Source organism: Magnolia sinica, chromosome 2, assembly GCF_029962835.1.
Source record: "Magnolia sinica isolate HGM2019 chromosome 2, MsV1, whole genome shotgun sequence".
Taxonomy (NCBI): domain Eukaryota; kingdom Viridiplantae; phylum Streptophyta; class Magnoliopsida; order Magnoliales; family Magnoliaceae; genus Magnolia; species Magnolia sinica.
In genome coordinates this window covers 5746238-5771404 of record NC_080574.1, presented here as the reverse complement: position 1 = coordinate 5771404, position 25167 = coordinate 5746238, and the positions used below count along the sequence as shown (strand labels likewise).

General features: G+C 40.4%; 1 protein-coding gene across 1 annotated transcript; it reads left to right on the top strand.

The window, feature by feature from the left end:
* The first annotated feature begins 18922 nt into the window (after positions 1-18922).
* On the top strand, positions 18923-22482 carry LOC131226013 (protein SODIUM POTASSIUM ROOT DEFECTIVE 2-like). Its single transcript, XM_058221662.1, has 3 exons — positions 18923-19341; positions 20989-21064; positions 22237-22482. The coding sequence occupies exons 1-3, from the start codon at positions 18931-18933 to the stop codon at positions 22356-22358; spliced, it is 609 nt and encodes a 202-aa protein (XP_058077645.1). The 5' UTR covers positions 18923-18930; the 3' UTR covers positions 22359-22482.
* The last annotated feature ends 2685 nt before the right edge of the window (positions 22483-25167 follow it).

The window sequence follows — 25167 nt, the reverse complement described above, 5'->3', positions numbered from 1 at the left end:
CAGTCCTCTTATCCACGTGTAGCACGCACAAAGAAAGAATGATGCCATGCTTTGTAGGGTCCACCATGTTGCATATATAAAATCAACTCCATCTAGCAATAGAGAACCATTATTTGAACCCTACATACAAACGATTATTCTAAGAAAAGAATTCACATGGATCACACGGTGGGAACAATGTAAACTTCTCCCAAAACCAATGAGTTCACACGGTGTGGCCCACCTGAGTTTTTCATGAGGCTAATATTTTTATCTTCTCTCCATCCTCGTGAGTTAGGCTTGATCAACGGGTTTGATGAAAGACAAATCACATGTAGCCTACACAAGCCTCTAATCAGCATCTTCTTCCTATTGTTCCAAGTGGTTGGGGCCATCTGAGCTGTGAATCTAGCTGATTTTTTTTAGCAATCAAACGGTTGGGATAGTTACTTCTAAGGGATTATAACGCTCATACCAATCCACTGTCAGCCATACATTTCGGACGGCTTGGTTTGAGGAATTTTAATGCCACATTTATAGTGACAACGTTCGTCTCCTCCTCTTTTCTTAAAGAAGAGCCTGGGTACTCTGGGAGAGTGTGATGGATCATACTCAGGCACTAGAAATTGCATACGTGGAATATCAAAGTACACTGTCTAAATCATGAAGCCAAGTTTAGATGAACAATGAACCAAGCATTAAGGTTAATTGATCATCTGACCATCAAATTGGCAGACATTTATTGGACAGTTAAAAATAAATTAAAAAAAAAATCCAATACCCCTTTTCAGCAACTGTCCACAAATTAGATTTAAAGATTTAATAATTAATATGATGTTATTTATTTTTTACTGTAACTTGATGACAATGGTTTTGACAATTTAATCAATTTAATTTGAATTAGCATATGTCAGGTATGCAATTATTTTTAAGTGCTTGTGTACTAAGTTTTACACTCTACTAAAGTATTAAATAATTTATATGTGCATTGCGGGTTGGCTTTTTAACTTTGACTCTTTGCCTGAAGAGAAATTTACTTCTGTACTCTGTCAGAGAAGGCGGAGGAAAAAAGCTTGCATGCATCGACAGACAGACCAAGTACGACTGCTCCTTACGTGGCTAGATTTAATTTAGCCATGCGGTTTTTTGAGATGGATGGCTAACGCATGGCCCGATCAAATCACAATGCGCAGTGATTCGCTGGATTGTTAGCAAGGCATGTTCAAAAGGGGTGGGTTTAGATTGGCCACGTGTAGTTGGCAGAAATGGCCCAATGAAGAAAATCGGACTGGGTACCAAGTAACTTAAGTATGCCTTTATTGTAATGAGTAAACTCTGTTAGGCCCACCGTGAATGCATGTGACTTATCCATACCGTCCACATTTATAGCTCATTTTAGGATTGAGCCCAAAGTTAAGTGGACCACCCTAAAGGAGACAATGGGAATAATGATTTCCACTGTTGAAACCTTCCTAGGTCTCAGTATTATTTATTTATTAACCAACTTGTTCATAATATCCTGTAGACATGTATTTTACGGAAAACATGTATAAATATCAACTTGATTTAAAACATTTGTGGCCTCCAATTTTTTTTTTTTATTTTGCAACTATAGACATTCAATTCACACTGTTTCCTGGATCGATATACTTCATTTTTGGGCTAAGCTTTAAAATTATCCGGTAAAACGGATGGACAAAGTGGATATGTAAAACAGTAGTAGGCTCCATAGAGATTACTCAGTATGTTGCATACTGAGTTACTCCATATGCAATATGCTTCCGAGTGAAGCATGTTACTCACGACGTAATTTGCTATCCAACGAAGCATGTTTGAAGGTGGTTTACTTGAGTTGGTGGTTGCATGTGGCCTAATTAAATCTCACCATGTCAAGGAACCACATTGCTCATTGGTTTCATGGATCCACTAAATTTATCTCTAAAGATAGGAATGAAGCTTGACACAGTCGTAATGTAATCAAATTTGATTGGATGATAGGCTATTGTTGGAGAAGAGAAGGAGCCACAATAAGAGATAAACATGATGAAGTAAATAATTTTCAAACATATTGTGTGTGTCACATCTCTAACAGCGGCATGTGGTCCAATCAAATTCTATAGTATTAAATCTGATTATTTTTAAGTAACTACTTAATAAGCATTAGCCACCACTCTCTTCAAAATATAAGTAACTCACCTAGGAAGAATGGCAGAGGGCACTCTCTTTAGTGAGATGGAAGGACCAAATGAGGGTTTCTTCCCACACTTTTCACTTGATATGCATTCATAAAAGCCGAGCCATATGGCAAGTAGGTCCAAGTGTCACCAGGCCCTAGACAAAAAATACATACGAGTTTGTGCGAATGTTGCGGAGCATGCATCTATGCAATCTCTTGTTCTTAATTCATGTGTAGATAGTGTGTGGTATTGACTCAAATGTGATAATCTATTTATTTTGGATTCGCCACTAACCAGTAAATCTTAGAATCTATGGCCCACTAGAAATTTTAGAATCAATCAAGAGTTAATAAATAAGAAGGTTCTTCAACCCAAATGACTCATGCAGTTGGTCTATGACTAATGATTCTAAATAAGAGCCTCGGTGGTGACAAATAAAGGAGTTGGGAATCTTTCTTTCTTTTTTTGCACGCATAAAGTATGGTATCTATTTTACAAAAAAATGACTAAGCTCTAGAAGGATTACATCTGGGTCAAATGAATACATTAAGAAAATAAAATAAATAGAAGCAATAGCATAGATACAAAATAAAATATATAAAGTGAAAAGCAAGCTTGATTTGAGATATATATGAAAAAGAGAATTGGGAATCAAATACTCTTTTGTCAAAAAGATGATTGGGTTTCTCAACTCTAACCCTCCTCATAGGCTCCAACAAACTTCTTTTTCTGTCAAATTTCTCTTGAATTTGGTAGCCTTTCAGCAGAGTGGATGGCCATCTCCCACAGAATCTCTGATGTGCCCACTCTTCTCTCTTGAAAGGCTCTCTTCTCAATCACTCTCACCTATTTTTCAAGCAACTGAATATCCTTTAGGTGTGCTTGAGCTTGAGAAATGAGGAAAATGAGTTGCAGTTTTATAAACTAAACCTGCAAAAATTGAGCCCACTTTCACAGTATAGCAGTCACATCCTTGGGTGGTGACATGGCTGAATCTTTCGGCGATATTAGTTGTCTTGGCTAATAAGTGCATTTTCTTAGACTAGCAGGAATAAAATTCTTTCTGGTATTTTCATGCATTTTGTTCAGTTGAAGCAAGTCACCTTGTTTGACAATCCAGTCATTTTATCTAGTGGAACCATATCACTTTCTCCCACAACTTATTACCATGACAACCCCATCATTTTGTCCCACAACCTCCTCACTTTGCATATTGAAACCCCATTAGCTGTATTATGGAATCCCAAGACCCTGTCACTTTGTCCAACAATCCTGTCACTTTGTTTGGTAATCTTATTGGTTTGTCTTTGAAACCCATCACTTCATTTAGTGAAACCTCTTCAATTGTTTACACAATTTGTTGGTACAGATGTTATGTTGACCTCAGTGCAGATGACCTGGACCAATCAAGTTTGAGGGCGCAGGAAGTTCCTGTGTGTTGGAATAAGTTTATACACGTCAAACACATGTGTAATAGAGTCTCCCGTTCATCTAGTAGGAACCGAGTAAACTAGCACGACGTTTGTATTGTTACGCTGCACCTAGTGCATCCAAGTGGGGCCATGTTTCTGGTATTTTGGGACCCACCTTGAATGGGTGATGCCTCAGGAACCTTCCAGGTTTGGGGATCCCAAGTCATACCCCTTGGGAAAGTGAGTCCACATAAAGGGCACTGATCACGTACAACTGGCTGTTGGTGAACTTCAGCAGCGGCCCATTTTTACAAGAGGATTGCTAATTTCCACGGTCGGTCGTGTAGATACTGTCCTGTTTATCCTGCGGGATTAAATGGGCACGGATTAGGTACTACCCCTCGCCTGTTCGGAGCTCCGGCCACGCAGAGGCGATGAGGGCCACTGAGGGTTACTGTGATGTATAACTTTCATCCACACAGTCCATCCAACTTTTCATATCATTTTAGTTTGCTGGACCAAAAATAAGAATGATCCAAGGCTCAAGTGGAACACACCATAGGGAGCAGTGGTGCTAAAGATGCCCACCATTGAAACCTTCTTATGGTCCACCGTGTCATTTATTCTCCATCCAACCTGTTGATATGGTCGTTTACACATGGATGAAGTGAAAAAACAAATATCATCTTGATCCAAAACTTGTGGTCCCTAAGAATTTTTCAATGGTATAAATTTAACCCCTACCGTGTGGTCCATTTGAGAATTGTCTTCTTAGATTTTTTGGAATAAAAATCTAAATTTATATGGAAAATTAGATGGACGGTGTGGATAAAATTCATAAATCACGGTGGCCCTCGTCGCCTCCACCTGTCCCAGGCCAGGGTAGTACCTAATCCGCGCGCGGATTAAATGGTATGGAACTGGATGAAATGGAATTGAGTGCGGATCCTCTGCCTCCCGGAGGCAGGAACTCGGACGCGGATTTCCTACGAGAGCCTTTCGCAGGAAGTTCCTGCGCAAGGATGCTGGTTGGTGCCCACCGATATGTTTGTAAGAAATCCACCCCGTCCGTCCGTTTTGAGAGATCAATTTAAGATGTATATCCAAAATTGAGGTGGATACAAAACTCAAGTGGGTCACACGAACGGGAAAATTGGGGAAAGAAATTCTCACCGTTGAAATCTTCCTGAGCTCCACCTTAATGTTTATATGCTATCCAAACCGTTTATAAGGTTATTCCCAATGGGATGAAGTGAAAATACCAAAACGATAGCCTGACACGAAACTTTTATAGCCAAAGAATGCTTCAACGGTTCTCACTGAATTTCCACTGTTTCCTCCCTCGTGTCCCATTTGAGTGTTGTATCCACCTCACTTTTGCATGCACATGCTAAAATGAGCTCGAAAAACGGACGGACGGTGTGGATTTCCCACAAACATATCGGAGGGACAGACCCAGCATCCTTGCGCAGGATCTTCCTGCAAAAGGCTTTCGCAGGAAATCCGCCTCCAGCGTTTTCATTGGTCAACGTCACTGTTTGTGCCATGTCATTAATTTTTTAAATATATTAAAAAGAATACATTTAATAAGAACAGTAACGGAGTCGTTAAACCGAAGCGGTTTGCGCACTGAGCACCTTAGAACGGTAAACGTAACGAGTAAAGTCAACGTAACGAGTAAAGTCCGTGCAGCTTTATTGTCATTCGTGCATGGTATTAACAACACCCATCTCTTTTATCATCTAATTTTAGGATTTTACAATAAAAATTAATCATATCCAAAGATCAAGAGGACCACACCACCTGAAACCGTGTGAATTGAATTCCACTATTGAAAAGTTTTTGGGGATTGAATTCTACCGTTGAAATGTTTTTGGGGCTTACGGAAATTTTATATCAAGATGATATTTGTTTTTTCCATTCATTCATGTTTTTGTGATCTTATGAATAGTTTGAATAAAAAATAAAAATAATTGGGGGCTTAGAAACACTTCAATGGTGAAAATTAATACTTCCACTGTTTCCTTTGGTACGGTCTACTTGAGCTTTTGATATATTTTAGTTTTGGGCTTAACTCCTAAAATGATCTGAAAATACGGATGGACGGCGTGGATAAACCACATGAATTCACAATGGGCCCAGTAGAGTTTACTCAGTACGATTCGTCGCTAAAAACCCTTTTTCTTGTAGTGATTCCTGCCAAAGCCTTTTGCAGTAAGATCCTGCACAAGGATTCCACTGCGACGTTTGTGATAAATCTAACTCGTTCATCCATTTTTAGATATCATTTTAGGACATCATACCAAAACTAATGAATATACAAAACTCAAATGGGCTACACAAGAGGAAATAGTGGGGATTTAGTGTCCATCGTTGAAATATTTATATGGCTACAAAAGTTTTGCATCGGTTTAATATTTTGGTGTTTTCACTTCATCCTAGTAAAAATGACCTTTTAAACAGTTTGGATGGCATATAAACATCAAGAGGCCCAGGAGGGTTTCAACGGTAGGAATTTCTTTCTCCACTGTTTCATCTTGTATGGCCTAGCTGAGTTTTTGATCATCCTAATTTTTAGTTACATGTCTTAAAATGAGCTCTAAAAATGGATTGGAATTCTTATAAACATCACGGTGGACCCCACCATACATCCAGCGCTGAAACTTCATACAAAAGGCTTTCCCCAGTGAATCCGCGTCTACGATTTCCATTAAAAACGTATTGGCTACTCCCCCGCCACTTGGTGCTTGTGGGCCCACCATAATGTATGTGTTTCATCCATGCCGTCCATCTATTTTTCTAGATCATTTTATGGTCTGAGACCAAAAATGAGGTATAACCCAATCTCAAGTGGACCACATTACATGAAACAGTGTTGAATGAATGTTGACCATTAAAAACTTTTTGGGGGACCATATAAGTTTTGGATCAAGTTGATCTTTGATTTTTCCCTTTCCCTGGGTCTTTATGACCAAACCAACAGATTGGATGTCAAATAAACAATACGGTGGGCCTTAGGAGGACTTTAATGATGGATATCCAATCATCATTGTTTTCCTGTGGTGTGGTCCATATGAGATTTATATCCCTCTCATTTTTAGGATCAACCAAATTATATGTAAAAATAGATTAGCGGAATGGATGAAACACATACATCATGGTGGGGAAGCGATGTCACCCATTTATATGGGTCCCACTATGATGTATATTTTGTATCCACACTGTCCATCCATTTGGAGAGATCATTTTAGGGCATGAGCCAAAGAATGAATTGAATCCAAAACTCGAGTGGACCCCACCACAGAAAACAGTGGAGAGAGTCACGCCCACTATTTATTACGACTGAATCCAATCCAAATCTCGAGTGGACCCCACCACAGAAAACAGTGGAGAGAGTCACGCCCACCATTTATTACGACTGAATCCAATCCAAACCTCGTCACTTTGTCTACTGTACCCCATCACTTTGTACTGCAACCCCATCACTTTATCTACTAAACTCCGTCACTTTGTACTGCAACCACATCACTTTGTCTGGTGAACCTCGTCACTTTGTCTAGTGAACCCCATCACTTTGTACTACAACCCCGTCACTTTGTCTAGTAACCCCATCACTTTGTACTGCAACATCATCACTTTATCTACTGTACCTAGTCACTTTGTGCTGCAGCCTCGTCACTTTGTCTACTGAAATCCATAACTTTGCATTGCCTTTGTCTACTGAACTTCGTCACTTTGTTTAGTGAACCCTGTCACTTTGTACTGTAACCCCGTCACTGTCTGGTGAACCTCGTCACTATCTAGTGAACCCCGTCACTTTGTACCGCAACCCCGTCACTTTGTCTACTGAACCACATCACTTTGTACTGCAACATCGTCACTTTGTCTATTGTACCCAATTACTTTGTGCTGCAATCTCGTCACTTTGTGTACTGTATCCCATCACTTTGTCCAGTAACCCTACTTAACCCCATCACTTTATCTAGTAAAACTCCATCACAAAGTGATGGGGTACTTCACAAAGTGACGAGGTAAAGTAGACAAAGTGACAAAGTTGCAACACAAAGTGACTGGGTACAGTAGACAAAGTGACGATGTTGCAGTACAAAGTGATGAGGTTCAGTAGACAAAGTGATGGGGTTGTAGTATAAAGTGACGGGGTTCACTCGACAAAGTGACGAGGTTCATTAGACAAAGTGACGGGATTGTAGTACAAAGTGACGGGGTTCACTAGACAAAGTGACGAGGTTGTAGTACAAAGTGACGATGTTGTAGTATAAAGTAACGGGGTTCAATAAACAAAGTGACCGGGTTGCAGTACAAAGTGACGGGGTTCAATAGACAAAGTGACGAGGTTGTAGTAAAAGTGACGGGGTTCACTAGATAAAGTAACGAGATTGCAGCACATAGTGACGGGGTACAGTAGACAAAGTGACGAGGTTTTAGCATAAAGTGACAGGGTACATTAGACAAAGTGACGATGTTGCAATACAAAGTGATGGAGTTCAGTAGACAAAGTGACGAGGTTGCAGTACAAAGTGACGAGGTTCAGTAAATAAAGTGACGAGGTTGCAGTACAAAATAACGAAGCTCACTAGACAAAGTGACGAGGTTGCAGTACAAAGTGACAGGGTTCAATAGACAAAGTGACGGGGTTGCAGTACAAAGTGACGGGGTTTAGTAGACAAAGTGACAAAGTTTGGATTGGATTCAGTCGTAATAAATGGTGGGCGTGACTCTCTCCACTATTTTCTGTGGTGGGGTCCACTCGAGTTTTGGATCCGACTCATTCTTTGGCTCATGCCCTAAAATGATCTCTCCAAATGGATGAATGGTGTGAATACAAAACATACATCATAGTGGGACCCATATAAATGGGTGACATCACTTCCCCATCATGATGTATGTGTTTCATTCATTCCGTTAATCTATTTTTACTTATAATTTTAGGGGTTGATCCCAAAAATGAGAGGGATATAAATCTTATATGGATCACACTACAGGAAAACAATAGTGATTGGATATCCATCATTAAAGTCCTCCTAAGGCCCACCGTACTGTTTATTTGACATCCAATTTGTTGGTTTGGTTATAAAGACCTAGGTGAAGGGAAAAATCAAAGATCAGTTTGATCCAAAACTTTTATGGTCCCCAAAATTTTTTTAATGGTCAACGTTCATTCAACACTGTTTCATGTAATGTGGTCCACTTGAGATTGGGTTATACCTCACTTTTGGTCTCATACCATAAAATGATCTAGAAAAATAGATGGACGACATGGATGAAACACATACATCATGGTGGGTCCACATAGCACCAAGTGGCAGGGGAGTAGCCAATACGTTTCCAATGGAAACCTTGGACGCGGATTCACTGGAGAAAGTCTTTTGTATGAAGTTCCAGCGCTGGGATGTATGGTGGGGTCCACCGTGATGTTTATAAGAATTTCAATCCAATCGTTCATTTTTAGAGCTCATTTTAAGACATGTAACCAAAAATTAGGATGATCAAAAACTCAACTGGGCCATACAAGCTGAAATAGTGGAGAAAGAAATTCCTACCGTTGAAACCTTCCTGGGCCTCTTGATGTTTATATGCCATCCAAACTATTTATAAGGTCAATTTTACTAGGATGAACTGAAAACACCCAAATATTAGACCGATGCAAAACTTTTGTGGCCATATAAATATTTCAACGGTGGACACTAAATCCCCACTGTTTCCTCTCGTGTGGCCCATTTGAGTTTTGTATATTCATTAGTTTTGGTATGATGTTCTAAAATGATATATAAAATAGATAAACGGTTGGATTTATCACAAATGTTGAAGTGGGCCCATCCGGAATCCTTACGTAGGATCTTACTGCAAAAGGCTTTGGCAGGAAATCCGTGTCTAACATGAAATCGGATTGAGTTCCGATTCTTATTGTACTGAGTAAACTTTATTGGGCCCACTGTGAATTCATGTGGTTTATCCATGCCGTCCATCCATATATTCAGATCATTTTAGAAGTTGAGCCCAAAACTGAAGTATATCAAAAGCTCAAGTAGACCAAACCAAAGGAAACGGTGGAAGTATTGATTTTCACCATTAAAGTGTTTCTAAGCTCCCAATGATTTTTATTTTTCATCCAAACTGTTCATACGATCACAAAGACATTGATGAATGGAAAAAATAAATATCATCTTGATATAAAACTTCCATTGGCCCCAAAAACTTTTCAATGGTAGAATTCAATTCACACTATTTCAGGTGGTGTGGTCCACTTGATCTTTGGATATGATTAATTTTTGTTGTAAAACCCTAAAATTAGATGATAAAAGAAATGGATAGAATTGATACAATGCACGAATGAGAATGACGGTGGACTCCACATATTTTACTCATTATGCTTACCGTACTGAGTTACTCTAGCATGCAAACAGCTTCCGTTTAACGTCTCCATTATAGTTTTTATTAAATGTACCTTTTCTAATATATTTAAAAAATTGATGAGGTGGCACTTACAGTCACGTTGGCCAATGAAAACGCTGGAGGCAGGGAGTTCCTGCCTCCGGGAGGCAGAGGATCCGTACTTACGTTAACATAATTATTATTAGACAGTGATATATGTATGGTAACACCGTGCTATAAACCTGTCCGGCGGATGGACTGTATGAATAAAACAAAAGCATCAATGTGGGCCCACTTTTGCAGTAGATTTCAAAATCTTTCGTATAAGACCAAATGAAATTCCTTTCCACCTAATCCCATTCCGTCTCATGTCGTATGAAATATCTTACACACGTGTTACATTGTGACATGTGTGCCCGCGTGTGGAAGTGTAGGGTTTGCACACGCGTGGATTTGGCAAACTTCTCTTTATAAGCATCGTATAATTTCGAGTGAAAAGTGGAAAAAAAGTTCTGACGACACAGTGGCCATGCCGTACTTTCAGTTGCAGCTTATCAGTTTTCTCTCGGAGAAAGGCCACTACGGATGGTATTGATTACCTGCAACTGAAAGTACCGTACGACCGGGTTTACATGCTTCAGATTCCCTTTCGCTTGCACCCATGAAAAGATGGACGCGGCTTCGGTGTATCCCAGACCGTGGGGCCCACCTTGATGTATGTGTCATAAATCTACACCGTTCATCCACTTTTCCAGATCAATTTAGGATATGAGCCAAAAAATGTAGCGGATCCCAATCTCAAGCGGTACATACCACAGCGAAGAGTGATGTTTGATTGCTCACTTTTAAAAACATCTTGGGGCCCACCGGGATGTTGATTTTCCATCGAACCTGTTGATAAGGTCACAAAAACCTGGATGAAATGACCCCATAAATATCAACTTGATCTAAAACTTTTGTGGCCACTTGGAAGTTTTTAACGATCAATCATCACTGTTTCCTGTGGTTTGGTCCACCTGAGATTTGGATCTGCAGCATTTCTGGGCTCATAAGCTAAAATGATCCGGTGAAAACGATGAACGGGGTGGATATAAGACACATAGGTCATGCCACAGTCAGGGATCCACCGAAGCCGCATCCTAAGGGGAAATGTTTGTCCACATTTGAGATGGCTAGGATCATCCCACCTGGAATATATTGAGGAATCCCCATTTTATTGCTCGATCCTATCAGATCAACGGTCTGGATCTGAATATCTCGGCAAATCCCACTTCTATGGTGTATCAATTCAGATAACGGCCAGGATCACAAACTATGGGCCCTATTTTAATGAGTTTGCTCCGAAATTTCCGATACGTGGAAGGTGCTCCAGCGAATCCAGACTGTCTATGTAATGGATCTTTGTCCTTGATGATCCTCAGTTGAAAATCAAAAGGAACGTAAGAAATCCATGTAGATGGTAGGCCCCTCTAAATGGACTGTCTAGATGAAAATAGATTCAACAGCAGAAACTGACGGATATCATCATATTTCCATGTGACCTTTATAGCCAATGACCATCTGGAGTAAGATCCACTGGATGGGTTTAGCCCAAAATAACATCCCCGAGGCTCATCAAATTCCAAGTGGGTCCACCGGATGGACGGTCCAGATATATCATCGCCAGTGATCGAGACAGCCAGCCATCCCGTGAACTTCAATAACTACTCCAAACCATAGATCGTTGGATATGCGCCAGTTGCTCATTTAGCCTAATGGAGCGCTCTATCCCACAACATTTCACGTGGCATCAACGGCGTGAATCGATCCAGACCGTCCAGACTGCGGGCCCTCTTTGTGATGATACACATGCCAATAATCAAATTAGTTGGACGGTCTGAGCCGTCTGATTTCATTGTTGAAATTCGTCCCTAGGACGTTATCTGTAAGAACGCATCGATGGCCGCGATGGGAAAGTGAGGAGTGTCCGATCAGTGTGGTTTTTGGGATCTCCTCCATCCCAGCTATTTCAATGCTCTGGATTGCATACATGTGTGCCCCATATACAGTGGATATGTTTACGTAGGCCCATGATTTCATTGGCGTTCGATGTTCAGATGGAAAACTTCCCATTGTCGCTGGATATGATATTCTAGTCTGGGAGATGTTTGATGCATGGTCCATCTCCGATGGATCACGCAGATCAGTGGCTGGGATTAACATCCAATAATTTCTGTCGGCGATATGATGTATCGTACCGTTCCTCTAATGACAAATGCTTAATTACGGTCAGCTGGCCCGATTCTTTCTTTGACTGGACTCACTTTAAATAATTAAATTAATTTATTTTAAAATAATAATATATTTTTAAAACAAGAATGTGACTCAATTATTTTTGTTGTATTTGGTTTTAATAAAATAAAATAATATAATATTTTTAAAATAAAGGTTTTTATAATGGTAGGTCTGTAACGGACCAGGCCGTCGGGCCGGCCCTACTCAAAAGTCAGGTTTGGTGGGCCCAAGCGCGGCTGGTTGACGGAAGCGGATTGCGTACCGAGTAAAGTCTCTTACCTGATAATTTATCCCCTCCGTCCATCTATTTTACCTGATAATTTTAGTGCTTAAGATAAAAAATGAAGCGTATCCAAGCTTAAATGAACCACAACACAGAAACAGTGTGAATTGATCGTCTACCAATGCAATATTTATGGGGATCACGGAAGTTTTAGATCAAGCTTATATTTGTGTTTTACCTTCATTCCTATCTTTCTGATCTTATTAAGAGGTTAGATGACAAGCACAGGCAAGAGTAAGGATCCTGGTCCACTTGAGCTTTTTATATACTTAAATTTTGAGATCCACCCCTTATATGAACTGAAACAACGGATGGATGGAGTGGATAAACCATATAAATTTACCGTGGGCCCAACTGAGTTTACTCAAGTGGGCTATTATCCTACGAAGGTTGACACCCCTGCATATAGGTGAGGCGTGGTGTACGTTACTAATCGGGTAAATCTGAGGGAGTATGGAAGCTGGAGCACACGCTCGGGCATGGTCGTAGTTGCGCATGTGCAGGTAAGGGTATGGTCGCAGATAACGAGGCAGTGTGGTAGTAGTGGTGACGGATTGGCTACTCCCCCTGACACGAGCCCCGGGGCTGATGGTCGGTGCTCCGTGGGCCCTACTATGATGTACGTGTTTCATCCATTACGTTCATTTTATATCTTGATACAAAAAATTATGGGGATATAAATCTTAGGTAGGCCACACCATAGGGGAAAAATAATGAATGGATATTCACCATTAAAATCCTCCTAAGGCCCACTGTACTGTGGTATGATCCACTTGAGCTTTCTATATGGTTAAATTTTGGGATCAACCCCTTAAATGAACTGAAAAAACGGATGGATGGAGTGGATAAACCATATACATTTACCGTGGGCCCAACCGAGTTTACTCAAGTGGGCTATTATCCTACTGAGATTGGCACCCCTGGATATAAGTGAGGCGTGGTGTACGTTACTAATTGGGTAAATCTGAGGGAGTATGGAGGCTGGAGCACACGCGCAGGCATAGTCGTAGTTGCGCATGTGCAGGTAAGGGTATGGTCGCAGATAACGAGGCAGTGTGGTAGTAAGTGGCGAGGACTTCCTATGGTGCGCTCGGATGCAACGTGTGTCTGATGGTATGCTGAACAAAAGTGATTCTTTAGGATCACAATCAATCCATGATGGTCTATAGCAAGTAGATGGATCCACTTGTTAACTAGACTTGTTTTGTGTAAATGATATTGACCGTTCAAATTAAAGACCATAGATCAAATGATTAATGTTTGTTAGATTTATGTGATACTTACATGGTTGCCAACGAAATGTGCATCAGACCTATTGAACGGTTCAGATTAATGGATTGGACAGTCCAAATGTCCCAGTGCAACTGAATGCAATCATTAAATCATTTCTCTTAATTAAAACATTAAATAATAATAATTATAGATCAAATAGATAGATTAATTAACAAACCTAGAAAGTTTTTGGCCATGCAACATTTACAGTTAGGCGCCTCGTCATTTTAATAGTCTAGAGATCTCTATATCACGGGTTGGAATACGAATGGCATTGTTAATTATAAAATGGTTGCATTAAAACATAGTGCATGAGCGATGGACATCCATTTACCCGATTACCCAAAATAATCCAGAAATCAGATTAGTATGTAGAATCTTCTACTGATTACCCGATTCTGAGTAAAAAGAATACGCATATGCAGTATCCGATCCATATCCGACCCGTTTATACACAAATGACATTGAACATGCGTACAAGATTCTAGCCGTGCATCAAGTCGGGCCCGACGTAAAGATCCAGTGCGAAAGTACAGACCGGTCCACTTATCAGACTTGCCAACATGTTCTAACCGACCATTTGTTGGAAACGGATTGGCTACTCCCCATTCTGTCGGCCCCACCATCGTATATGTGTTTCATCCATGCCGTCCATCTATTTTTCTAGATCATTTTAAAGTATGAGACCAAAAATGAGGTATATCCCAATCTCAAGTGGACCACATTACAGGAAACAGTGTTGAATGAACCTTGTCCATTAAAAACTTTTTGGGGGCCATAAAAGTTTTGGATCAAGCTTATCTTTGTTTTTTTTCCCTTCATATGTGTCTGTATGACCTAATAAACAGATTGGATGTCAAATAAACAGTACAATGGGTCTTAGGAGGATTTAATGGTGGATATCCAATCACTATTGTTTTCCTGTGGTGTGGTCCACCTGAGATTTATATCCCTCTCATTTTTGGGATCTAAGCTATAAAATGATTTGTAAAAATGGATGAAACACATACATCATGGTGGGGCCCACAGAGCACCGATGGTGGCTGGTGGGAGGGGGAGTAGCCATTCCGTTTCCCCATTTGTTTGCCATTCAAGCGTGGCCCACCTGATGATTGGCCTCCTCACCTAAAACCAACTAGGGTGTAGGGTCACGTGATTGAAATCCCTTTGTTTGACCGATTGAATGACGAAAATGGCCTCACATGAGGAGGACATTTGAGATATCTGGATATCCCTCGTACATGAAACTGCAGTCTCTAGTCTCTACACACAGAGCAGAGAGAGGCACATGATGAGTTCGACTCCTGTGGTTTGTCAGCCTCTTCTCAGTACTGTCTTAACAGATTGTTACTATTTTTTTGACTATCTTCTGCTTCCCGTCTTCCTTGAATCGCTTCCTCTGTTTATTTATGATTTTGACCAGCGTTTCTACACGTATACATGAGGTTGGACATCTCCACACGTATACTTCCCCACTCGCAGCACACGTGCCAACCTGGAGATTGTGTGGAAATCCAGCCATGATTAATTTGGACCCCACCGTTAACATGATCATATGAAAAAAAGATCGGGATGGTCCAATAATCAGGTGAACAACGATGCGTTAGCAGGTGGACCGTCCATTTTTATACATAGCAGGGTGGCCCACATGGGCAGCGGACCAGCCTCGTTTCTGCATATGTTAACCTTCATGATTGGGGGACGACCTTTTTCGTCATCAGATGTCCCAAACGACTGCCATGTAGCACGTGTTCGTGTGTGTGTGGGAGAGGTGAGGGTAGGGTAGCAAATCTTCATTTAGTCTAAATTTGAATTAGTTAGGATATCACCTATTTACACCGGTGTAAATTTATTTGTTTTTTTTCACTTGGGATTTACCTTTGGACTTAAATCCTTATTCCACCGATTTCACGCAATATGCAGAACGACCTTAACTTGTAGGGCCCGCTAAGTTGTATTATGTAAAATTCACTCCATGTACTAATTTTAAAATGTTGGAAAATATACTAATTTTAAAATATTTAGGAACAAAATTACCTCTATTAGATAATCAAAGTCATCTTCTTTGTTGTAAGGAAACACACAAAAAAGTGAAAGAACTCACTTATGATTTAAATTATTAAACTATTAAAAAAGAAAACTATACACACACACACACACACACACACACACACACACTATTAGATATCTAGATTTGTTGGATTAGAGTTTCTATATATAAAAAAATCCTAAGTAGAGACTAATTAACTCCTACATTATTTTATAACTAGTAATGAAATGTAATGAGTTACTACGCTTTATTCTAATTAGAAACCTAATCTAAATCATCTAATCAAGTGGATCGAGTGCGAGACTTCTAAGATTATAATCCACTTTAGGGAAATGACTTCACACCAAATCACAAGTGGATAAAAAACTATTCATTTCAATCTCCAACCGCATATCCTAAATTGTTGATTTAATCACAATTAATTGAATATATTAGTTTCTTCTCTGTATGTCCACAAATCCCAATGCTCCAATCATGATGAACATTATCTACTTTTGAGATCATACAAATTTTCTCTCAACAAATGTGATTGATCACTTCTTTTTAAAAATATTAATATAATATAAATATATTTTTTAAAATGGTTCACAATAAAATTCGATCTTGCATTCAAACTAGTGCCTTAGATAACTTTCATGTGCATTATCACCATTGTGCAATCATGTACAATCTTCCTTTATCTCATACGATGACTTAATCTTGATTTGGTAACTTTTCAATGTATTTCTAAACCAGTCGAATCAGTGTACAATGCCTTTGAGAATGGACTTCAAAATAGCATCACCTAATTATGACTTTGTCCCATTGCATGGAGTAATAAGGATACAAGAGTCATTTAAGGGCTGTTTGATTTTTAATTTCCTTGGTAAATACAGGGAATTACCTAATTATTACTTACTACACTTGTTTGAAAGTCGCCCGTATTTATGTTTCGAAAATCGGTCCATACAAACATTGTTATTACTGATTTAAATATGTAGGCCCCACCATGATATATATGAGTTATCCACACCATCCATTCTTTAAAAAAAATACGTTTTAAGGCATGAACCCAGAAACGAGGAAAATCAAAAGCTCAAGTGGACCACACCTTAGGAAACAATGATCATTAAAACGTCAATGGTTGAAGGTTGTTTTCTCCCTAGGGCACATAGTGATGTTTATTTGTCATCCAACCTATTAATAAAGTCACACAGTCATGGATAAAGTGGAAACAAAAATATCACTTTGATCCAAAACTTATGGGGTCCTCAAGAAGCTTTCAATGGTAGGAGTTCAATTCCCATTGTTTCCAGTGGTGTGGTCCACTTGATCTTTTGATCTGCCTCTTTTTTTTTTTTTTTTTTTGTCTCATGCCCTAAAATGAGTTGGCTAAAGGGATGGACGGTGTGGATAATACACAAACATCAAGGTGGGCCCCACAATTTAACCTTTTTTTCCTTGGGTGACGTGAGGATGGCTATAAATGAAAGGTGGCGGTCAAATCACCTTGGAAATCCAACCAGAAATAAAGAGGTAAATAATTATTACCCATTTACCTTGAATTACATCCGTAATTAGAAAATCAAACAACCCCTTAAAGGACAAGAGTATATAGTTGTATAACAACTGGATTAGAATTGATCTCTCATTTGTAGACAATTGGCCTTCCATACGGGGTGGCTCGGTTCACATATCATGAATAATCAAGTGTTTTTCATATACTCAGTCATCACACGAAATCTACACAATTAATCAATGATTTATCTTCACTGCAATATGTAGGCTTACATAATATAACTAGGTATGGAGATGATCATACTAATCTTGTGATATTTCATCCTAATCATTTCATAAAGAATGGTGAACGTACATCTCACATGTACATGTTTCTTTATATACATACTTTTATTGTGCATACCTGCATCATGGCCTACAATGTGCGAGAAGTAGACAGAGCCTTTAATAGACATATGTTGGCCGCATCTCATTATGATTAATCAGAATATCTATACACATACATCATCATGAAGCAATCACATCCACACACATGTCATTAATCCGTTGAGCCATAGAAGGTTTAGCAAACAATAAAAATAAAATTTTAAAAAAAACTCTAATCAGGCACACCACATGAAGCAATGGGGATATATATATATATATATATATATATATATATATATATATATTTGTGGGGCTACCATGGTATCTTTCATCAACCCATTAATTAGGTGCAGCTCATGGCCAAAAGATACAAAAATTAGCCTCTTTATAAAGCTCATGGTAGCCCTAATTTGACATTTTTCTCATTAATGGGGTTATATTTTGCATACTGGTCCAAATAATGGTCTTCACTTAATAGATACAATAAATTATATATATTATGGGCGTCACGAAGTTCTACTGGACCTAGCATGATGTATGTGTTGTATCCACACCATCCATTCATTTGGAAAGATCATTTTAGGTAATGAGCCAAAAAATGAGTGAGATCCAAAGCTCGGGTGGACTCCACCAGATAAAACAGTGGAGATTGAATGCCTACCATTTAAAAACTTTAAGGGGTAATGGAAGTTTTCAATCAAGCTGATAAATGTGTTTTATCATAGTAAATGTCTTGTGTTAACTTAGGAAGAGGTTGGATCTCAAATAAACGTCAAGGTGGACCTTAGTAAGGTTTAAAAGTGGTTCTCACTCTCCCACCTCTTTTTAGAGGTGGGGTCCACTCGAGAAAGGTGGGGTCCACTCGAGCTTGATTCACGTCATTCTTTGGCTCATGCCCTAAAATGATCTCTTCGAATGTACGTACAGTGGGGATATGAAACATACATCATGGTGAGGCTCACATAACTCAGTGACGTCACTTTAGTAGTGGGTCTCGCTACTCAACCTGTCCGTAACTAATCCGCGTCCGTTACGTCCAGTTGACTGTCGGCTCCATTACGTCTCGACTCACGGGCTTGAATATTACCTCGCAAGAAAAACAAAATGTAATGCAAGGGTCGCAATGACAATTTTGAACAAAAACGAGGGCACTTTGGTCATTTTGCACTAGCAAACCTTACGGACGGGTCAGATATACCACTTTGTTAGCTCGCTCATAAAGAACGCATGTCTCCCCCAACTCCTCTTTTAAGTTCTCACTCTCTCTTCCCACAACTTCTCTTCAACTTCTCACTCTCTCTCTCTCCTCCCCCAACTTCTCTCTCTCCATCCATGAAGACCGCTAAGATGACCGGTTTCCTATGCCAATCTCCGGCCGCTACAGCTGTGTGCATGACCGGTGATCCCCGGTCCATGATCATACCCAAAAGGCCCAACAGATCGGCCGTCGATCGCGCCAGGCCGATCGACCTGAGGTATGCAAGGCTAGCCGAGTCGAGGCGGTTCGCGCTTGGCGATAAGCGATCCTTATCAATGTCGTCGTTGGCGAAACGGGACCACCAACCATCGATGGCTAGCAATGTAGCTTCTTTATCTTCGGCATCATCGTCGTTATCATCTGCTGATCATGACTTTCAGGTTAGTCGGTCCCACCCACGTAACTGATTCTGGTCTGATTATATTCCGAAGGTATGGTATGAATACTCGTTTTGAATTTTATTTTTTTTGTTAGTCGTTACTATGACTACTCAGCTATGGTAGGATACTGAAGGTGGCCCATCTGTTCATGATCAAGACCATTCATCAGATGGACCCACTTGTACGTGGAACATCGACTCCTTGTGAATTCTTTCTCATTGCTCATCTTTTTGTACAGTGTTGTCCACAAAATGGTGGGGTACACCTGTTGAACAGATTGGATCTTGCACGTGCGCCCGTATTGGCACGTTAAGAGCCATGCATTTGTTGTGATCCTTTCTTGGGTGTAACAAACTACAAAGACCCAAAAAAATTCTTTTATTTTATCTCACTTTATTCCTATTGATCAGAACAATGGGAATAACCAATGTATCAGATTTGAACGTTTGTACATATGCTAATAAGATAATAGAGAATGGTCTGATTCATATTCATACATCAATATTCAGTGTCTGATGTACGGTATAGGGTCCATTTCGGTAATGATCTCGAGATGATGAGACACCATTTTAGATCTACGTAGGTAATGGACGGTGGATGAGCGACTATACAACATTACAATGAAGTGGAGTTTATCCAGTTGATTTATGGATTGCATTGAGGTTTGCGAGTCCCAGATGCGCCTCTCTCCACACACGTGCCACTCTGGCAAGTGGTTTGAATATCTGAACCGTTCATTAGGTGGTCCCCACTGTGGAGATGACCGTATACAAATATCAAGTACGTCCAATTATTAGGTGTTCAAACGTTTAATTTGAAATTGGACCGTTGGTAATTTTTATTTAAATTGTTTTATTCTTTTTTCTTTACGGGTGGTCCAATCGATGAGTTGGCCGGCCCAATTTTTGTGAACGGTCATCTTCATGGAGGGGGCCACACCGTACACCAGTCAGATGTTGCACACACTTTCCAGGTTGGCATTTTTGCTGCGTGTGAAAGTGCGTGGGGGACGGAAACGGATTGGCTACTCCCCTGCCACCAGCCCCGTGGCTGGTGTTCGGTTATCTGTGGGCCCCACCATGATGTATGTATTTCATCCATGCGGTTCATCCATTTTTACAGATCATTTTAAGGCTTCATACAAAATATTAGAAGGACAGAAATCTCAGGTGGACCACACCACAGGAAAACAATAATGATTGGATATCCTCCATTAAAATCCTCCTTAAGGCCCAATATACTGTTTATTCAACATCCAATCTGTTGATTAGGTCATACAGACCCGGATGAAGGGAAAAAACAAAGATCAGTTTGATCCAAAACTTTTATGACCCCCAAAATTTTTTTAATGGTCAATGTTCATTCAACACTGTTTCATATAATGTGATACACTATAGATTGGGATATACTTCATTTTTTGTCTCATACCATAAAATGATCTAGAAAAATAGATAGACGGAATGGATGAAACACATACATCATGATAGGGCCCACACAGCACCGACCATCAGCCATTGGCTGGTGGCAGGGGGAGTAGCCGATCCGATTCCGTGGGGGAGAGGGGGTGTGTGGGACCCGCAACATAATATTCTCTTTATATTTTAAAATGATTTATTTATTAATTATTATTATTTTTTGAGATTGTAGGTTGTGGTGATGAGGGTCTCTCTCCACTGTCAAGGTTGTGCAGGGAAAGTGAAGAAACATTTATCAAAGATGGAAGGTATTTTTCTATAAGGAGATTTGTAGGGTCGTGATGCATTCAAATATGATTGGGACCTAGGATCAGAGATTTTATCCGTTGATATGAGGGTACTAACAGTGAATAGGTGACTCTTTAAAAAAAAAAAAAAAAAAGGTCATAATGAAATGAACGGTTGAATCACAGACAAAGGGACACCATCTGTACAATGTGGATGCATCAGGACCTTAAAATTCCTTAACATATTTGTTCTATTTTATTTTGTTTACAGCGACAATAGCTGAATGGGGCCTACATGGCTGAACGGTGCATACTGTTGTGGATGGGCAATTCTGCAAAGTGTTCCTATGTAGTTGAATCCTAGCCGAATGATAATTTTCCTTAAAATTAGATAGTTGAGAATAAATATAAGTAACAGTCTAAAAGCAACACGTGAAAGTGCCGGTCTTATCACATGTAATTTTTTAAATCCATCATCAATGACGGTGGCTCCTCCGGATTGACGATTTGGATCACGGATAGAAGGCCTACCTATGTAAGAATCTGCCCTAAATGGACCCACTATCTTGTCTGCATGTTTGCTTGCCTCACACGCACCTCCACACGCAGGTGTACTTGACAACATGTGGGACCCAACATATAGATATTCTGTCCAAAATTTTAGGCTGTTCAATCATCAGTAAGTTTACACACATATAAAAATTACGGATGGCGTAACTGGTTTGTTGATTTCATGAAGTGTGGCCTAATTGATATTTGAACAGCCTGTAAAAATTTGGAAAGATGATCTACACCGTCATTCCCACTTGATGAACAGATCAGATGTCCTCTGCACGTGCTAAGTTGGAAGTTGTCTCCGCGTGTAGAGGAGTGCGTGTGGTGCTCTTTTCTAAGCACCCGTTTGGTAGTCCGCAGGACGACAATAAACTGTAGATCAATAAAACAACACCGTACATTCGGCACGTGCTCAGAGGAATGAACTGTTCGTCCGGTGAACCCAGCTTTGGATGGCTCATGTGAATCACTTAATCTGTCAGATAATCCTACCCCTTCATTTAATGTACTTGGCCATAACTGGCCGTTGGCCTGTTTTAGTCCTATCCATATTTTTTTAAGGCCATGCCGGGCCGCTCGGTCATCCAACAGGTGCACGATTTGATTTTTTCATTTTTTTTTTTTGTCTTTTTTGACAGGTGTGACGTCATTCAGCATTGATCTGGAGTCGAAGAGAGTGACTGTGATGGGACACGTGTCACCTGTGGGCGTCCTCGAGAGCATTTCCAAGGTTAAAAGAGCCGAGTTCTGGCCTTGCTAAAGTTGGATGATTTTCCGAAAAAGGCTGTAGTAATTTTCAGTCCAGCAAGTTGGTATCAACGGTCGTGAAAAACCTAATATCTGGCTTAGATATTTCTTTTCTTTGGTAGGTTTGGGTGGGTAGATGGACATGGTCCACCTCTGTTGTCATTTAATGGGATGGGATTTTAATGGATAGAAAACACATGTCCCCACCTTATTCTTACTCCCTTTGGCTCGATTTGGCTGTTAATGCTCTGTAGCATACATGTAGAAATAATGCTAATTCATACGTCTCACACGTGGGAAGAATGACCACATTTGAGATAGGAGAAGCTCATCATGTGATCCCCCAGAGGATGGATGGCGACCAGAGATGAAACAAGTAAATATTAGCGTGAATTCACCTACGAATTCACGCTAATAGAAATCATGTGATCCCCCAGAGGATGGATGACAACAGATACTTAGTCAGGCGTTATATAACTCTCTCATACATATCTCCCGTTCCAGAGATGAAACAAGAAAAAATTAGCGTGAATTCACCTACGAATCAGGCGGTCCGCTCATCAAGTGGCCCACAATCGGATGTTGGATGTGAAAAAATAATAATAATAATAATTGTAAGTAGCCATCTCATTTTGGACGGATGTAGATGACCTGATGAACGGATGAACCAGATTTCTAGTGCAAGTAATCCATCTAGATCAGATGATCCATCTCCAGATTTTACTTCCACTGTATATGGGACAACGGCTGTAAATTGTCCATTTGAAATGCACCTAACGTATGGCCAGGATCATCCCTTAGAGTAAATACTGGGCTCGAGCCCATCCCATTGGTGGGCCCTTCGTATGGACAGCAAGGGTCCTTTTAATGGGCCTAGAGTATTCTTTCCATTCCGGTTCAGGTTGGGTCGTGGAGTTCCCGGACTCAGCCTGATCGGGTCTGGGCTCTTGACGGGTCAGGGTAAAACAATACCCGGACCTGGATCCAATTAGGTTTCGGTACTCATCGGGTTCATGTCAATTAAGGGAATTTAGGTGTTTCGGTCCATCTAAATGGGTGGATTAGATCACACGTGTGACACTTTGACACATGGATGGTATAAATGGGCTCTCTTCCATGCAGGTCATTGTCACCTGACAAGCCTAATCCCCTATTATGAATTTAAAATATATAATGTTACTACTTAAATTAACTAGACCCGACCACCCAATTTTAACTGGACTCAAAGGTGATGGACCTGACCTGGACCCACCAAGACCCGTTTGCCAATTAGGTCCAAAATGTCAGATTAAAACCAGACCGATTTCTAAGAGGTTCCTAGAAATAGGACCTGACCTATTAAAACCGGGTCAGGTCTGGGTATCCATAGACAACCCTATTTAAAGTATTGTCCTAAACAAGTACTGTGCCTAACTAATAAAAACTCCAGCTATAGCTGCCTATATTAGCACAAGATGGCCTGGTATAGAGCAAGACTGGCTATATTACCCAGTTTTAGTGGTGACTGAAATGGTGCACCAAATCCATTTTCGATCCGGCTCCCATTCGGCCCACATGTCCATGCGCAGCCTGTGAATTACAAACACATGCCCAAGCCCAACCCGGTCCACCCTGTAATCTTGCCAACTATACCCAGATGTGGGCCCACTTGCAGGCAGCGCACCCACCCAGTAGTGTTGAATAAGTTGGTTCGGCTGGGCTATCTTATTGGGTCTTCATGCATGCTAAAGGTCCAAACACGCCCAATTAGTAGATGGGCATCAATGATTTTAGACCTTTAGAATCAGACCACCAGCCATCCCAACATGGGATGAGGCCTGGGCAAAAGTCAGGACCATCCAACCCTCAGGTGGGCCATATCCATTTTCTAGGTAAGGTAAAAGGTGGAAGGGCTTCCTACTTCCTCCAACGTTTTACAAAGAGGTGACCCTACACTGCTTGCTCTATTTTGGTGGTCTGGTGATAGATTTGATGTGCGCCACCCTGATGGGGGTTACTCTAAAATATTCCTGCTCGGCGGATGTTAGCCCTTTGATTTAGTGGCCTGAAAATAGATGGTCGAGAATGTTCAACAATGGCATAGATCAAATGAATAAGAAGACAAAAAGAAATCAACGAATGGATGTCCATGTTTTCCCGTCTTGGAAATTATGGGATGCTCCATCCATGATGGGGCCTATCATATCAACAGTCCGGATCATTGATTCATGGCCCCCACATCTAGGATCTACGGTGTACGAGACTGCATACGTACGCTTCATACACAAACCATAGATCCTCCCTTAAAAGGGATTTGTGTGTGTGTGGGCCCCATGGGAAGTTCCCATGAGATTGAGCTGTTTGGGCCCCTCTGTGATGTGCATCGAACATCAACCCCATCAGTCAGATGCACCATTCCATGGTGGGCCATGGGCTTAAAAATTAAGTCAATTGATGACTTGGGTGGGCCACATTACATACAACGGTTGAGAGGGATTATCCTCCCATTAAAACATTCATAATTATTTATTGAGCTCAACGAATTGTGCTTCACAAATCCAGCCCATCCATTGTTTGTTTCCCACTTGGATGAGTGGTCAAACCAAGTTTCAACCTTATCCAAAACTCAAGGGACCTGACCAAGTAATTTTATGTGTTTTAGGCGTGTCTTCATATGGTTTTAGATGATATGTCTCACCTTATCACCTGAGTTCCATATACTGATTTTTAGGATATCCCATGACGTAAAGGATAACCATCAAATGCATATTGTTGATGTTCGTCAGACATCATGGTGGGGCCCACACAGCTCGACTTCATCGAAAGTTCACATGAAGTGGACC